Genomic DNA, 18490 nt, shown 5'->3' with positions numbered 1-18490 from the left:
CTGGTTCAGTGGCTGCACATTTTGAAAAGGAGCAGAGTTAAAAATAGGCATGAATAAAAATACCAAGTCCTAGGAGCCGGGGAGGAGCTTTGAGCTGGGTGTTTGTGCAGGCCATTAGAGGAATTTTTAGAACTCGGACTTGGAGCAAACGCCTCTGAATGCAGAGATTGCTCCTCCAGCACGCTGCCTGCACCAGCCACAGCCTCCCGGCGCTGCTGAAGTGGTTTCAGAGCCAAAGTGCATCCCTCAGCTCAGAACTGCAAGCAGGACCTGAGCGAAGTCAGGCAAACCTTCATCACCTCGCTCTTTCTGCTCAGCCTTACCAGCCCGTATCAGCAAAGGAGGCTTTTAGCTTCCAGGGAGCACAAACAGAATTGTGTAACACTGCAGCAAGATTGCTGCTGTGAATTGTGTGCAGGGAAGGCTCCCCAGTGTGCCTTACGTGAAATAAAATCACCGCCGTGTTGTGGAGGCACAGTCCAGCAGCGAAGTTTCCTCCGTCACGGGTCAGGCGGTTTTTATGAACCTTCCTAAAAGCAGCTCTTTGGTTTCAAAGGATTTGCAGTTTAGGATCTGCATTCCTTACATTTAGGATGCGCATTTCTTCAGACACAAACTGTGTCAAGCAGCAGCGAGCACGCAGGAACAGCAGGTCGCAAAGGCCAAACACTAAAGGAGAACTTCTCCCCACTACTCCAGTAGCTTCGGGCAGCTTTGATACAGGAACAAAAGGGAAAGGATCCATTATAAAGCGCTGAAGTCATTTTTTCCTACTAAACTATTTGCATTTTTTACGTGCAGCAGGCCAGCGCCTCCAAGGGAGGTGCCCCATTTACTCTTAACCTCAGGCTTCGTTCCACAGCTGATCAAGTTTTTTTTTTTCCCCTCGTGCTGTAACTTTCCAGCGAAACTTCAACACATTCCTTCCATGGGAATGCGGTGATGTCATCCGGATGATAATTGAGGCAGCCAATTAGCGACCAAATTATTCATAAATTGCACTGAGATTGTCAAAGGCAGGTGCTTTGATCACGTCGAAACAAAACTCCTTTTATTTGGGCTGGCTGGCTCCCAGCGTTTTTTTTCTTCCCCTCCTCAAAAAAAATCCACGAGAATCTTTGCTATTTCATCCCGGGTCAGGAGGAAAGGAAGCTGACGTGTTAGAAATTCCCACAGAAAAAAAATGTTCACGGTTTGCCCACGTCAGGCTCCTCACTAGCGTTCGGCCATTCATTTATTTTTGTTTCTTTCAAGCCATCGGCTGCTGTCACAGAAATTAAAGCGCTTCCTGGCGCTGCCGCGAACTTGTTGACCTCGGTGGAGTTCAGTTTTCCTACTTGGTGGCAGGGAAGATTACAGAATTACTTGTTTATGCAGAGCAAAAATTTCAAAAAGGGAACTTTGCACATCTCGCTGGGTTGCTTTCGCAGAATATGCAGAGAGAAGGATTTCATCATTTACGCATTGCGCATATAAGCCGCCAGCAGACAGCTCGGTTCAGGGGAATATCCCCAAATCCCGAATAAATGAAACCCTTTAAAATTCACAAAGGCTAAGCAAGAGGTTTTATGAGAGTTATTATGAGGTTTTAAGTCAGCCTTAAAATTACCCATCAACTAAACGTTATTCGGCGGACAAAAATACACGAAAAGGCACCTAGCACCTTAATAAAAACCTTAATTAAACAGTCATGCCCTTAATTAAACAGCCATGGCACCCTTGTGGAAGAGAAACACAAGCAGCTTTCTCCTGGGCTGGCTGAAATGCTGGAATAACAGGGCATTGCTCTAATGCAACAGCTATTTACGGCCTCTCCCTGCATATAACCTAGCATTCTGTCCGATTCCAAACCCTAAATCTTGGCCCCATTATGGGAAAACCTTAAAATTCCCTTCAAAAACCTCACAGCGCAACCCATCCTGCCTCCCAGTGGAAAATCCATGCCCCTCGTACCGAGGTCCAGGCGCAGACACACACCAGGGGGTTTCACACCTCTCAGCTCTGTCCCCGGATCCGGCAGCTGAGCTCCCCGCGTGGCTGCTTCCAGGACGTTCATTTCACCCCACCAGCCAAAGGATTTAATCACGCTGGCACTCATTACACCAAAAACCAGTAGTTTAAGATATCAACATGCAAAATTCTTATTTTATTAAAAATAAACCAACTGTGAGGCTTCTTGAAGCTAACATTCCCACATAGGTTTGCCCATTCAACCGTTTCTTCAGACGCAGGGCTAGGCCCAAAGCTTTTTCAGAGCGATTAGGAAAAAGTTACCTGCAATTTGCACCGAGCCATCTTCTCCGAGAAGAATATTTCCTGCTTTCACATCCCTGCGGAAAGATAAAGCAGCGGTTAAGTGGAACTCATTAAACCTGTCCTTCACCCAACAAAAATGTCATCCAACTTCGTTATTTCTCCTGCATTAGCGCCTCTCGCTTCGAGTCCCGCAGAAGCAGCAGGCACTTAGCACCAGCTGTAACTTCAGCAGACGTTAAGTGGTCTCCTCGTTATTTATAGCTAGGAGCGTTTTAAGAGCTATGGATACAAAGAAAGTGGAAAAAAAACTTACCGGAAAGTTCCCTAACACAAAAAAAAATCCAGCAAACCAAGTGGTTTGTCCCAGGTTCTTGATTTAGCTATTTTTATGGAAGCAGCACCTAGCACTTTATACCTTTAGCACCTGCACGGCCTCTAACTTTGCACCCAAAGCACACAGACCCAGTGCAGACACACACCGGGAGGGCTGCGAGCAAAGCGCCCGCCTGGGGAACGGAGGCAGCAGCGAAATAACATTTCACCACGCACCTCGCATTAATCTGCACGGAGAAAGGAGGGGAAAAATTGGAAAAAAAATAATTTAAAAAAGCACATTCTTCCCCCACCTCTTACAAATATCCCAAATCCTTGTGCAGAAAAAGGCAGGAGTTATTTTTCTCTCCTCCCTCGTGCACCATGAGCGCAGAACTGGCACGATGGCTTGGCCGAAGCATCCCCGAGGTCTCCTCCTTCCTGGCATCCGAGGATGCTCAGGCTGCTGCCAGGGTAATTTTCAACACGTCCTCTCCACCATTTGGACCTGCTCAGTTCCTCCCAATATCCAGAGGAAGATATTGGCACGGGGAGAGTCCCCCCCCGGCACGGAGCAGGACAAAAGGGACTAAAAATTCCTCTCTGTAAGGGCTGGAGAAGACGGTTTTAACAGCAAAGCAGCGCTGCGAGCTGACTTCAGCCTTCAAAGCAGCGTTTCAAGCCCTGCCAAACGCACACCTCCTGCCAGCAGGGACCATCCGAGGGGCCTAATCCATGGCAGAGGCACAATTGTAAAAGGAGAGGAAAAATACTTGCTTTAATGATGAAGAAAACGTAGACAGAAATGCAGGGAAACACTGAGGTTGTATGGGGAGCCAGCCTCCCGGAGCTGATTTAAAAGCAGAAGGGGCTTCAAAGCAGTAAGGAGATGTGACGGTGCCACGGGAATAACCAAACCTAAAAGAAATCCCTGCTGGTCTCCCCGAGACCTGCCCATTTTCCACATTCTCCTCCCACAGCTGGGAGCTGCAGCCACGGCAGACCATCAGGCAGCAGCACGTGGGGACCCTCAGATTAGGCACCTTAAAACCATCCTTAAGACAAATTAATGAGGTTTAAAGCGACGAGGAGGGGAGAGGGAATAGTGGTTTCCTGTTTGTCCTCTCCAGGAGATGCTCAGAAACTCGCCTGTTGAATGGTGAGACGTTTTTGTCCCTCCAGGCCATGGTTACTGCCAAGTCCAGGAGTCTGAAGGCAGTTCCCACTGGCGTGGCAATGCCCCTGTCCTGAGCTGACAGGTTCGGAGTAAACCGTGTGCCTCCGGCATAATTACCCTACTGGAAATGGGAAGCAGGAATTATATCTCCTTTTAGATGAAGTTACAGAAAGCTGGAGCAAATGTTTTCTTTTCAGTAGCTTAACAAGCGCACCCATCGTTTGGGATGTCCCCACTCCACTGCTGCCGCCTTCCTCTCTCCTAACGCCTCCAGGAGCCTTTCCCCAAAATCCTGACTTTGTTTTTATTTACCGTGCACTTCACGCCAACAGGGAAGAAGGGTTTGGACTCCCTCCAGCGCAAATCCTGATTCTCCACCACCTCAGCCTTGAAAGGTTTCCCAGCAGGGCAGAAATGCCTCCTTCGTTTGCATTCTGAACTGGTTCGGCTTCCCAGAGCTACCCAACCTCACGGTTTCACTTGCATCACATCAACACCTCCAGGCTGGGGCTGGGCCACAGGCGTTTGGTGCTGTATAAACAAAATTGATCCCTGATCCAGCAAAATCAGCATCCAGCTACAAGAGAGCTGGAAGGCAACGCGGGGATGCTCTCCAGTTGCAAGTGTAGCACTTCCACGCTGCCCTCATTTCATTTTTCAACAGGCAGGAGAAAAAATCAGATTGGAAACCACATCCTAACGGGCTTGTTTCCTTTATGAAAAGCCTGCTCAATCCCTTAAAATCCTTAGTGATCAGCTCTGCCTTCTTGGCACTGTCCCGGTGTTGTCACTGCAGGGACGGTAGGGTTAAAGGCAGACTTGCTGCCCCGAAATGGAGCACGACATTTCCAGCAGCCAGCTGCGAGCTCGCAGCGCCGGCGTACGCAGCACAACCCCGCAGCACAGACTTCGAAGAATTTGCCAGCAAAGCAACGGAGCATGACAAGTTATTGCTTTTTGAATAACCCTCTTCATATTGTTTGGAAATCAGAAAGGATTCGCTTGGCCTGTGCTCAGAAGTCTTCTTCAAGAGTTACAAGTACGACAGCAATGTAAGGCCGCTGAAAATGCAGGATGTGTAAGGGACCTGGGCGAAGCGTGGCACGCCAGGACTCCTGCAGCCCAGCAGCAAGAAGAAAACTGCAAAGTGAAGGGGAAAAAGGAAAAAAAAAAGCCCTTATTATGAAGCCTCACTGTGCCTTCTCTTCTAAGCCGCCTCTATGTGCCTCTAGGAGTCGGTGCTGGCTGTCAGCGCGGCCGTGAGTCATCTGCCCATTGGATGTGATTTCCATCAACTGCACCCAGAAACGTTCACGGGCTGAACTCCGCAGCGCGTAACTTGGCATGAAGGAGGCGCGGCTGGTCCTGCCAAGTTTCATTTAAAAAAAAAAAAAGAAGGTGCGAGATAGAAGAATTACTGCTTTCTGTTACCAGTAACGAGCAACTCGGTGTTTACGGATGCAACCCATTGCTGCAGCCAACGTTACTCCGAGTAATTTGCAAAACGCTTCCAGGACAGGCTCTCTGCTTTGTTAAACACAAAGCAATTTGGGGTGTTGTACACCAAAGAGCACCATTCCCTCCCCACAATCAACCACCTGACTGGTTTCAGTGCTGTTACCTACGTTACCTCTTCCCCTTGCCTTGCAAGGCAGGATACAAACAGTTACAGGAGGCGCCTTATCACTCGAGACAGCGCTGCAAAATGGCAACGAGGCTTGGCACAGCAGGATTTTTATGCTCCCCAAAGCCAACGCATTCAGCTTCACATAGGAGACGTTTGAGACAAGTGTGCTGGAAGCGCTGGAAGTCAGAGCGCTCCCGTTCTCGCTCAGCAAAGCCATATAATATTTGCCTGCCCCAGGGGTGAGCCTGAAGCATTAAACTTCCAGGTGAGATGCAATTACTGACCTGCACGGTGCGGTACTGAGCTCCGCAGGGGTGGATTTGGGAAGATATCCCAACGCCAGAGGGCTTCCAGCAGCACAGGGCGGGCAGAGCAGCGTCCTGCTCCTCCCTGCACCCACCCGCAGCAGCGGGGAGGCTGGGAGCTCGTAGGGAAACCCAGGATTTATTTCAAGTCTCATACACATTGGAATTATTTTTAAAGCCTCCAATTCGCATCGGTAAGAGGACTTTTCCCCTCCAGTGCTGCAGAAGTGGGCTGCTGCTTGAAATCCAAGGTTTGGGGGCCCAGGAGCCACGACTCAGAAGCCCGATTCAGTTCAGGTTAAGTCACTGCTTCGGCTCAGACAGGGGGGAGCGCAGCGAAGCAAGCTGCCGGAGATGTTCCTGAAATCTGGGCTGTCATCTCGGCGAGCCGAATAGCTCCGAGGACTTGCAAGACGCTGAGGCAGGACAGAAAACGTTGAGCCAAGTCAGCACGAGGCTGACAAAGGCAGACAGCGTGGGGGGAAGAGTGCCACATCACTTACTGCCTCGCCGCGTCAAACGCCGTTATCACAGCGGCTGCAACTCGCCTTTATCTCCAAGGATGATGTCCAGCTTACGCCTCTTGCTCCTGTGCCAACTTTGATGGTTTTCCTTCTCTTCCCACGTGCTCACAAGCCGTGTGATGGTTCAAACAGAGGTGTGGTGCGGTGACAGATCCTGTCTGCCTCGGTCTTTGCCTCCCACTGCCATGCCTGAATGCCATCAGCGTTCAAGCTGAACCACTCCTCGGTGCAGGGGCAGAAAACTAACCTTCAGAAGTCTTTCTGGGCAGATCGGCTCCTTCAGGAAGATGAAGGAATGGTGCAAGCACTACACCTCGCCCTGCCACCAAGCACCGAGATGATCTAACCACAAAAACCTCCACAGCCCTGCTTCTTCCTCCTGAGGATGTTTCACGAGCTTGCCCCACTGCACATCGCTGTTTGATGGCGTCACACAAGCACAGGGGATTTGGGATTTCTCCCATAAATTCACCCCCTCAGCCCTTCCATTTCCTGAGCTGACTTCCTCTGGAAGGACGGCAGCAGGGAGGAGAAGCAGGGTGTGTAGCTACACACACACGAAGCCACCAGCATCAGTAGGTGATGGAGAAGGGAGAAATCCGAGACACCCAGGGCTGGCAGGAGACTTGCCCCTTGGACTTTCTCCTCCAAAACCCAGAATAAGACGATTTTAGAGGAAAGATCTCCTTATTTCATCCCACTTTGAAAGTTAAGGCAGTTAAAAATGGGGTGAGTTTCCATTGTAAAGTCACCTTTCAGTAGAAACAGTCCTCATGACGCTCCCAGGCCATCTCAGTGACGCTTTCCTTACTTTCACAAAATGATGATTTCTCTCCAGCAATTCCCTGTTTGTTGTCCTAGACGTGTGGGGGTTTTGTCTTGAATGCATTTGAAAGCGTTCAGCTTTGAAGTCTGATAAGGACTCCGCAGGATGGGACGTGATTTGATTTAGTAAACGCTTCAAGTTAACATTTCATGAGGCTGCACCAGAAATTGGAGCGTGCTTAACGTTACCACACAAACTCGGCCAATTCAAGCATTTCTGATGCTTTAGCGTAAGATGTGAATGAAGACACTGGAGTAGCCTGAATAAATGCTTAAAGCTTCTCCCCGCACGCAGCTTTTGGGATCGCTGAAGGCCAGGGGAGCTCCTGCGTGACACAGGGGACAATATTCAAAGCCAAATTTTTGAAGAGTGCTACTCACTTGACACATGGATGAACATCAGTGACTTAAACAACTTCTCTACTGCTGGAGAGGTGCTGCAAGAGCCTGTACCGGGTCACCTACCCAAAATAACCCACAGCAGATAAAAGCAGAGGCGGGAGATGCTGCAAACAGGGTGGCTGTGAGTAAATGGGAACAGCACTGGGGTTCTGAAAAAGCAAAAGGTAAGCGAGGGTGACATTTTCTCCTGCTCTAACTAATGCTGCAGACAGGAATGAAGATTACCAGCCCTGAACCACGTCCAACCCAAATACTCCTGACAACTCAGGAACTGCTGGAGACCACACTAGTGTAGTGTGCAGCTCGGGTAGGGCTCACTGACCCGAACCTACAAGCGCTGCTGAACCTTTCACAGCTCGCCCCGCTCTGCCTCCTGCTCCTTTCCTTCCCAACATCAGAGAACCTGAGCTGGAAGGACTCCCAAGGAGCATCGAGTCCACCTCCTGAACTCTCTGCACGTAACTTCTTATCTTCATGGAACAAAGGGGACAGAAAACCTAAAAGCCCATCTCCGTTTAACGCAGCTCCTAACAGTTGTACTGAAAAGTTTGTGTGTGTGTTGGGTTTTTTTTTAGGCTAAATCAAAGCGATTTTGGCAGGGCATGCAGTGACAAAGCCCAGGGCAGCACCTGGGTCATGCAGCAAGCGTCCATCTTCTGGTGTCCCCATGGAAGCAGGCACAGGGACCTCAAACTACGCTGCCGCCAGCCTGGAGCCGCAGCAGGGCCCTGCTTCCCTCAGGAAATCCACGTTCACCCCAGGAACTCTGATGGCCAGATTTCAGGCTTTGGGGCTGAGATAGTTTTCCTTGAAGCAGATAGAGGCAGTCTCCACGGGAGCTATTGTTTCTGGCTGGCTGCGGATTTGGGATTTACATCTGGTTCTCATTTTCTCCTTGCAACCACAGGGATATTTTTTTTATTTATTTATTTTTTTTTTTTAAGACAATGAATTTCTGGATGATGCAGTGGAAGAAACAGCCACCAGGAGAGCAGGCTGGTTTGCCAAAGCCCCACAATACTCCCCAGTAGGACTGCGGTGCGCGCAGCGGGGAGATGCAGAGGTCTTTGTGCTCGCAGCGCTGCCCAGCCAGGTGTTTATTTGGGGGAGAAAATCACCGAGTGCAATCCAAGCACTTCTGCTTTCCCACCGAGGAGCCCACAGGCACAAGAATAACATTTCCATCGCTCTGGCTACTCAACAGTTCATAAATTCAAGCTGCAAAACTTTTAGTAACCACCACCTCTAAAGGTTACTTCTGTCCATCCTTTATTTTCAGGGAGAAGAGTCCAAAGCACACTCCCCTGAATATAAAACGATTGCAAAATACCGGTCTGGAGTCAGAACCTTCATTCCCCTCCCTTTGCTCAACACTTCTCGGCCTCGGGGGACACGATATTAGTCCCATACCTCCGAGGTGCCAAGTTTCTGTAGGAGAGGGCAGCCTCTGTGAATCGGATCAGGGCAATCCCCTTCCCACGGCTGAGCAAGAGCTGGTTTCCAAATTACTGGTGGCCTGACTTAAAAATAAATCAACCTGGCAATTAGAGGGGAAAGGCTCCACATCCCGTTATCCCCCAGTCTTTCCTTGCCAAATTTCACTGCTGAAACACTCCCTAAAAGATTACAGCCCCGGCTGGAGGGGGGCTGTGAAGTTTTCTTCTGGTTTCACTAACGCATCTGCCAGAAGGACACATCGAGAATATTATTTCCAGGGTCTCTTCAAAGCTACGTCGCAACAGCTGCCACAGCACCCTGCTGTCCCCGTGCTCGCCAAACCGATTTAAAAAAGAATAAAGAATTAAAAGGAATAAATAAATAAAAATAAAAGATGGTTCTGTACTGGAGCACGAGCTGATCTTAGTGTATCCAACGGGCTGCTGCACCTCTCTCCGCCCCAAACAGTAGAGCAGTGAAAAAATGAATAGCTGGATCACTGCCCTGCCAGTATTTCGAGTGCATGAGACCCTAAAAACTTCCTCGGCTTTTTTGTTTTAACAGCAAAACAAGCATCACGTCCATTACGCTGCAAGAGGAGCACCTGACAACACACAACCACTCCAGCAATGTATCACTGCACCTGGACCGAAATATTCGGTTACACAACGGCTAATCACGGGCAGGAGATAAGCTCGGAGATAAAAATAGGGAGAAAGGCACGGAGACCTTGCAGCAGTTAATCGGCGTGATAGGGCTGTCAGCTGCCCATAAAGAGCAGCACTTGGACAAGCTTTGAACTTCCCTCCGACGAGCCCCTTGAAACAATAAACCCTACCCCCGGGGTGCTTTTGCTTTTTTTATTTTCAGGTCATTCATTAAACTGCTGGGTACCTGCTGAGCCCAAAACCACGGAGGAATCTGAGCCCAAGAGGGGAGAGGCTCAATGTGCCCTGAGTGTCACCTGCTGCAGGCACCCTGATAAAATCAGCCTGGCAGCGACCCCTCGCAGTGTCACAGGTCCTGGGGGACTTCACAAACGTGTCCAAGCAGGGTCTGTCCCTGCAGGATGGCTTCACACAGAGCTTTCAGAGTGCTTAACCCGTTAACGGGGTCACTGGGGTTTCAAATTGGCCTTGGGATCGCCAGGAGACACAAAACCACAACGGGGCTGCAGAGCTGCCAGCCTGAGAGAGGAGGCAGTGCTGATCTGGGGGGGGGTGATGGGGATCATTTGCTCTTGTTACCTGGTTCATGAAAATAAAACCTATTCTGCTTTCTCCTCTGCCTTTTCCACAGGGCCTCGTGCTGCTCCTTTCATCCCTTGCACGATGAAAGCCAGAAAAATATCACTTCGGAGACACGCGCTGAACAGCAGCTATTCAGGGCTCAGCCTCGCTCCGGCTGTTCATTAGGAAAGCAAACAAAAAAATGATAATTTAAGCTTTCACTACGTATTTGGCTTTCGGATCTCCTCTAGAGAATACCGCCCAGCTACCCTCCCGTCCGAGGCAGGAGATTTACACTTCCCCGCGACGCCAGCTCCCCCAAACCGTAATTGGAAGTGGCATTAAGTTCAAGACGAGCTTAGGCCGGGTGAGATTCAGCAGCAGCAGGATGTCATTAAGCCAGTTTTCCACGTGTTCGCTTAATTTACCCATTTAACGTGGTACATAATTCAGAAGTATTGAGCCTCTCTGCTGTCAGATACACGCCCTCTGGTCCGACGGATGATTTAGAGCAGCAAGGAGCTGTCCCCGTTTGAGGTCAGCATTCGGGTCCTGACGTTAAATATCCCAGCTGAACTCTGTGCCTGGCTGGACTGCTGCTCGCTTTGGGGTTGTTAAAGGAAGCCCTTCAGTTCTGCCCCTTCCCAGCTGACCTGGTTTCAGCCCGAGGTGTGCTGCAAACACCGGATCCCGCAGCTCGGCCGTCCCCTGGTGCCGTTTCCTTGAGAGACAGAAGCTGCGAGCTGCCCCCAGGGACCAAAACGCAGTTATTTTAAACACTTCCTCTCGAGAGCATCTCTGGCAAGACCGTGAGGCTCCCACCTGCGTTCCCCATCAGGCAGGAGCAGTATTACGACCCCTCAAGTTAGGCAAAATAAGAAAACCATACAGAGATTCGTATGCGGTGCAGCTGGGACCTCTCCTCGTGCAGCTTTAAGTTGTGTTTATCCCGGTGCTGTACGCACATCTGGATAAAACGCACGCCAGCACGATTAACTCCATAAAGGAAACGTGCTTCCTCCCTCAAAGGCACGTCAGCCTGCCCAGTGCCAACCCAATCGGGAACCCATCCTTCGTGGCACAGGTAGGGAGCCCACGCACAACTTCCCTTCCGTGCCTCGAGCATTAGCACTGCTCCAGGTTTTTCTGCATAAAAAAGTTCACCAGATCACTCTGCTCCCACGTACAGCAGCAATCCGAACGCTTTTTTCTGATAAATCACCCTACAAGTTACTGCAGGAGCCGCCCTCAATAAATAGATCAAAGAAGCTGATGCACAACAGCAGCCCTAAGCTGCACCAAGGACACGGCTCCAACAACCGCGGTGATTTCGTTACTAAATAAGAGCAAAACGCTTCGACGTGCAGGACAAGAGCAGTCCCAGCACGTCGGATTCAGTCCGTTGCAGAGTGATTCAATCTGAATCACATTTTCTTCGGAGCAAGCGGTCTGAACCCTGCGAGCACCTCGCTTTTGCTGACTGCAGGAAGGAAAAAACCACGAATATGCTTTGTACAGTGCTCACCACAACCATCAGTTCTGCTCTTCCACTGCAGCACGGCACGTGGAGAAGCACCTCTCTTTCAGCACAGAGATCACCATGCGACACCTTCACCAAAAAAATCAGGTTTAAGACGTTACTGCTGCTTTAACTTACATATTTTTCAGTTTCATGAGACGAGATGAGCCAAGCAAATTGAGTGGAAATCACACACGAGCAGGGTTTTGTTAATCACTCGTGCAAGAAATGACCACGTGCTCAGCAAGCAAGATGTTCTGTTATGTTATTAGCTTCCTAGGCTGCCCGAAGTCAATTCTAGAAAACACAATTAAAACAGCTGGGAAATGAAACCTGCCTTCAGTGGAGACAACCGTCCTTGTTAGATCAGAGCTTTAATGGAGGCTGGAAGCTGAAATCTGAGATTTCCTTCAGGGAAAAGAACGATTCCAAAATCGTTTCCAACCTTCTGGTTCGTTTTAACCCCAAACAATCTACAAAGACCAGTCGGTTTGACCAAAACTATGAAATAAATGCCGCTTGGATTTTCTAATTAAAAGAACGTTTTGAAGAAAAAAAAATAAAGTCACCTCTTCTTGTGCAGCTCTCGCAAGCAGACTGAAACTTAGTCCAGCACAGCAGCAGCAGTGCTTATCATGGCATTGGACCAGAAGATGACCGAGCTCAGCGAATTCCCAGGGAAGAAGAGGCTGTTGTTCCCAGCAGCAGCCTGGGGCCGGGATGATGTATGTTCCCCACAAGCTGTAGGTTCTATTTTCAGTGCATACTTAGGATTGCGTCTTTATTTTTTAATGGCAGAACGTACTGACTTAGTATCCTCTCTCTCTACAGCACGCCACACCTTGAAACGCCAGGGGACAGGAAAACATGCTTTAAAAATACCTCCCAAATGACAGAGCAGCATAGAAACCCGCGTCTCAGCGATCCATCAAATCCCAGGCCATTAGTTAGCGGGCTTTTACCTACAGAATAAGTTTTTTCACTTCTAATTCTGTTTCCATCTCCTCGAAATGAAATTACCCGAATTTACAATTTGTCACGTTGATCTTGCAGCTAGCCTTAAAAAAAGAACCAGGCTTGAAGGGCTCTTTATTCAATTGCCCAACGTTTCTTACGCAGTGCTCTTCGTGATCTGCAGCGCTGCAAGAAGCACAAGCTGCTGAAGTTTTTCCAGCTCTAACAACTACTCATTGTAGCTGGAGCTTGACCCTTGAAAAGAGGTTTTCTGTACAAGAACTTTCAATATCTTGAAGTTTACCCAAACTTACCCTGCTCATGGCTTTCCTAAAGAAGCAGCTACTGTGTAGAAAGTCAAGTTTGCAGTTTCAGTAAAGCTCCCATCTCTATTTTCCACTTTTCAGACCCTGACAGCTGGCTGTGTGGTGGGACTGCACGTGCTCTGCTGCTCTGTTTCAGTGCCATGCATTGCAGGATGATGAGAAATGTAAAATACCTGTGGATTTGCCCGTTTTTATGCAGGTAGTCCAGCCCCTCCAGCACCTCCTTGAGGATTGTGGCTATACAGGGTTCATCCAGGACGCCGGTCTTGTGTTCTCCCTTGGCCACGATGTGCTTTATAATATCCAAAACGGAGCCTAGAGAAAATAATGAAACACGTTAGCGTGGACTAGAAGAACTGATTTGCAGCTCAGGGTATTTTATAAGCTCTTGGTACCCAAGTTCTTGGAATTTATTGGGAGGGGAAGCAACAACAGTCAGGATGACAAGTGCCTGAGAGGTTCTTTGAACAAAGCAAAACGTGAAGTGCACACACACAGACCTCTCGGAAGGGCTTTAAGTAGATACTGATGCTACAGCTGGAGGAGCAGGAGAGGGAAATGGAAAAAGCAGGGGGCTGCCAGGACTCACAAGCAGCAGGCAACGAGCTCGATAAAATTAGACTCGTTCTGAGCTCTCATAAACTCAGTGCAGAGGAACAGCAAGAAGAAATGAGTATGCTAAGGGACGGCACTGCCCTAAGAAAAAAAAAAGTGGAAATAATTATACAGAGAACAAACGGGGCTGAATTCTGACAGTGAGTCACTTCTTCACTGCAGACAGAACTGGGATGGCTTAGCCCCTTCCCTAGAAACATCAGCCTTTAGTTTTTCTCCCAGCCGTGGTGTGAATGACATCACCTTGCATGACAAACCAGGCTTGATAGAGCAACCCACCCCCCGGAGCTGCAGCCAGGAACAAACGGAATCAATGACCAGGAACACATCTCTTGTGCCAGGTCCCATTTTGATGATATATTGGGTACTGGGCTCTTGGAGAAGATCATCTTCGGTCTAGAGGCACACACAGAGCTTGATTTTATTGCTCCCACAGCTCCAGCACAGGATGTCTCAGTTTGTTTGCCAGGCGTGTGCTAGTTAGCACCTTCAGCCTTGAGTTTATAGGGTTCCATCACCGGATAGCCAAGCGCTAGGATCTTTAAAGATCTGGGCACAAAGTCGTGTTAGCAGTACAAGTTGTTAAAGAATGAGGAAAGCAGGCACGACTGCAAGGCACAAATGCAGCCTGGACTGTCTCTGAAAGGAAACACAACACTTCTGCATCTGAAGAGCAGCAAAAGCTGAGAGACTTGGTCGCAGGAATTGGGTTAATGCGGAGATTACAAAGTTCCACCTCGCAAATTCCTGAAGCAAACTGAAAAATACAAGGGGATTTTTTTAATTTTTTAAATTTTGTCCTTTTCATCCTTTACGGATGAAGGGATGAGTGTCAGAGCCAACGGAAAGGAAAAGGAGGGTAAGAAGAAGGGAGAACCCATGTGTGAGCAGGGGAGGATGCTGGCAGCCCTCCTGTGCCAGCAGTGAAGCTGCTCTGAGCGCTTGCTGCTCCCCTGACCGGCACCTCCAGCTTCCTCGTCCCCAAAAAAAATTCACTTGGCTCGTGGGATTTGCAAAAGACCTGCTCTGAGCACACACTAACAAAACAGAACATAGATAAATGAAGTAGAGAAGTCCCGTTGCACAACATCCCATCGATATTTCGTGTCAGAATACTCTTCTTCGCCTTCCTTTATGCCATCCAAGCACAGAACCACTCCTTTTGGTTAGCTTTGACTTGGGTCTTCATCAGCCGAAGGTTTTACCCAGCCATAATTCAGGTTGTTTCTACTGATACATTTCTTCACGTGGAGCTTTTAACACCCCACAAGTTCATGGGCACATGATCCTTCACTGAAATCTCACCTTTTAGGCTCGCTGGCTGTCCTGGACACCATGGGGACTCACCTGGGATTCAGCCCATCACAATCCCTATTTTAGAAGTCCGTGCTTGCAAGCCCTGGTGCTCTTATTTTGGGCACGAATTTTTGTGACACCTACGAAAAAACCACCCAGCCCCCTCCTCTTCCACTCTTCAGGTTTTCCCTCTGAAACGTGCCTTTATCTGGGGAACAAACTGTGGCTTGTGTACAAGTCCAGCGAAAATATGCGGCTCTTCACCTACTCGTTTTGTCCTCCTCCCACCCACAACGCTGTCAGCAGACTCGGTTCAGAAACGTTTCCCTTCTCCTGCGAAGGGCTCAGGGAACAGGAGGAGGCAGATCAGCTGGTGCTGAAAATCCTTTGGTGGAAAACCCCCGTGTTAGCCAAAGTTGTGCTTAGCCCAGAAAAAGGAGTGGGGGCAACGAGGCTGTCAGCAAAATGCTGAGCTCAGGGAGCAGCAGAAGAGCAAAGAGCCACCTTCCTGGTGAGCAAAGCGTTGTAGGGATCAACCCCATTTTGTTTACACGCGTTTAAAAAAAAGCAGTTTTGCTCCTGGCATCACAACACGATGTTGTATTTCTCCCAAGACACGGATCAGTAGCTGGGGAGGTCGGAGCTGCCTCCAGAATCAAAGGCAACCTTGTAAAAGTTGGCGCAGGGGGATACGAAGAGCTCAGCCAAGCTTCATTTCCACACGCTGCTGAGTGCAGGGTTAGAAACCTCGTGATTTTCTGGTTCAGGAAGCTGCTGCGGCGGGACCGAATACCCCCAAAGAGAAAACCACAACTAAACGGGGAGCCCCTCAAAGACAAAGTCACGGGAATCTCACTGCTGAGGAAAACAGCTGCTACTACAAGGCTGGCAGTGTATTTCAGCATCAGCCTGAGATATCCAACTCAGTCATTCCCAAGCATCTCGGCTGAGCGCGCGATACCCTTGGTGCCACCTCCTTGTTTGCTCAGGCAAATGTTCTCACTTTCCCCAGCGCTGGTTTCTGAGCCAGCTTCCGAACCGGCTTCAAAGAGAAGCTGGGGAAGGAAAAAGCTCACCTGAACTTTGCTGCACCTCTGTTTAAATGCAGTTGCAGCGTGGATTTGTGCTCCCTGTGCACAGAGGGGTTGAACAATCTGCAAGCAAACAGCTCCCATAATCAAGTGGCCAGAAGAGAAGGTTAACAGCAGAAATAAGGCACACGCTACAGGTATTACAGAACAGCTATCACAACGTTTTTAAGGACAAAAACCCACTAGAATGTCTTTTTTTAAACCTTAAGCTGGGAGAGAAAAGAAGTGAAGGCTGGCTGGGGCTGACCGAAAAGCCATGCCAAGCCCAGAAGGGGAAACACGTCGGGAAAAGACAAAACAAGACTGAGGGCAGAGCCAGAAGCGGAGCCGAAATGTAAACACAAACAAGGCTGCCGTTTAATAAGGATGTTTAAAGAAGCCTGGTGATGAGCAACCGATCCCAAACTCCACACGAAGGGAAGGAGGAGATGCTTAGAGATTGATGGGGAAAAAAATGCAGCTATAAACAAGTTCCTGCCTCTCGAGTGCACGCCGAGCAGCGCGCCGCCAGGAAGCCCACAGGATGCCGTGCGACGCGAGGAAACGTTTTGTGTTGTTGCCCGATCGTTTCTGAAGTGCCTCAGCGTCGTGCCACCCATCACCAACCCCGCTGTGGTCACAACCCCGTTGTGGCTGCTTAGGAAGCCCAGTCTCCAAGTGCAAATTGAATGGAGGTTGGAAGCGAAGCGGTTTTCTGCTCAAATTACACGAACAAATCCCCCCTCGCTGCTCTCCCCCAGGACGGGAAGCTGGGCGGCGTGCCTTGCCCTTTCTGGCACGGCGAGGGAACAGCTGATGAGCTCTGACCCCCTCCTCAGAAGGCAGTTTCTAATTTCCGGAAGCGAAGGGTTCATTTCCACCCACGGCAGCAGTATCTGAGCAACGAAGACACAAGAAACCTGCGAGCAAAGCAGCGTCCTGAATTTACCAGGGGGCAATGTCCTTGTAGAGGAAGATCAGGCAGAGCATTCCCTGTGTGAGCCCTAATAAATGCGATCCTGTCCTACACCCCACACACACGCACACCATTTAAAGGCCTGGCACAAACAGGCTGGAATCCATCCCTGGGGATCACCGGCGTTTCACCACCCGGTTTTGGGGGAATTGAGATGTTCAGCAGCCGTATCCTTTGAGCGCTGGGGTTTGTTGCTGCTGCTTTAAGACCTCTCAACAGAAGGCAGCGGTTTCGGTGAGCCCGGCTGCCGTCGGAGCCAAGAACGAAACCTGCACCTCGTCAGCCTCTGACAAAGCCAGGAGGAAAACGCTCAAGAAGGAAGCGCAGCCGCCTGCGGCCGGCAGCTCTGGGGCCGAGGAGGACAGAGGCAGCAACGGAGCTCGAAAGGAAAGGGAAGAACAAGTTACACAAAGCAAACCAAGACACCCAGGGAGTTTTCTGAGGTTTGCTCATTTTTTGAAGTTTTCGTAACCCTGGTTAAGGCATATCGGAGGGAGGAAGTTAAGGGAACTTCCACTTCTTGCCCCTTTCCCTCTGGAGCTCTTGTGTGGATGCCTGCGAGGGACGACAACATTAAGGCAGGCAGCAAGATGTTAAAATAAGGGGGCAGGACAGCCTACTGCGGTTAGGCCTGAGACATTTAAAGGCGAAAACCTGAAGAAAATAAAGTAAACAACTTAATTTTTCATGTTTCTCTTATTATAGCTAGGAACGGGGACGTATCCATACAAGCTCCGCATCCCGTACTCGTATACAGCCCCTCCAGCCTCCTGCCTTCTCCCATCCTTAAGGGTTGGAAATTTATTTGTCGAGACACAAATTAACAGCCCGCCGGAGGGCCTCAGAACGGCGTAGCTCTCTCCTCACAGAATAATTCAGCGTAATCACGAGGATTTCTAAGAACCTGTGGCTTTGGTCTGGCCCCTCCTAATTGCAGCAGCGCGTTACGATCAGAGATTAACGCGGCAGAAGGAGGATGAGATGTCTTGGGTCCCCACCAGGGAGATAGGACCTAGATAATCTTCAATTTTGGGGAAAAAAGGCAAGGTTTAGCTATTCCAATATTCCAATCTCCTTAGCAGATTTAATGAGGAGCCTTCAGGAAGGCAGAAGATCCAAGAGCCCTATCTGGAAACGTGTCAGCGTTTAACAAATTTACAGTTTGAAAATATTTTTGGAGGGCTCCTCTGATTTAGCCTAGGACAGTAAAAGTTGCTGGGCGATGCTGCAGACGGCCGATTCTTCTGAGCACCTGTTTTGTGGAGTTAGGCACAGCCGAGGGTCCCCTGTTAGCCGAGAGCTCTTCAAACCAGGGAGAATGTAGAGGAACAAACGGGTCACAGGCAGAAAAAGCACCAGAACAAAAGGACAGCTGCTCCTCTTCCTCAGAAAAAGCCCCGGAGAGAGGGACTGGGCATCAAAGAGCTTTAAAAGGCACGAGTGAAATCCATGAGATGGGAATGTCAGCAAGGCCCAGAGCAGCTCAGCAGCTGTCCAGAAATATCCATCGGGGTTTAGTTTGGACTAACAGCGGACCAGAAGGCCGGGGTGCCAAGCTGACACCGCTGAGCTTAGCTCCCTGAAAAACGGTTTCATCACCGCGGGGAAGGAGGCTGCGATTTCTGCTGAAGGGAACGAGC

The 18490-nt window shown here is 49.5% G+C and overlaps 1 protein-coding gene across 1 annotated transcript in view; it reads right to left on the bottom strand.

Moving 5' to 3' along the window:
- Positions 1–18490, bottom strand: part of OXSR1 (oxidative stress responsive kinase 1) — a 64645-nt gene that overhangs the window by 28322 nt on the left and 17833 nt on the right. Inside the window, exons 4-5 of the mRNA XM_084281576.1 lie at positions 13067–13208; positions 2275–2330 (exon numbers count right to left, since the gene is read on the bottom strand). Of these exons, the coding sequence (XP_084137702.1) occupies positions 2275–2330; positions 13067–13208 (198 nt within the window). The remainder of the gene's footprint in view (positions 1–2274; positions 2331–13066; positions 13209–18490) is intronic.

The sequence above is a fragment of the Netta rufina genome, assembly GCF_964035555.1.
Source record: "Netta rufina genome assembly, chromosome: 2".
Classification (NCBI taxonomy): domain Eukaryota; kingdom Metazoa; phylum Chordata; class Aves; order Anseriformes; family Anatidae; genus Netta; species Netta rufina.
The sequence above is the reverse complement of the archived record's forward strand: the minus strand, read 5'-3'. Positions and strand labels throughout refer to the sequence as shown.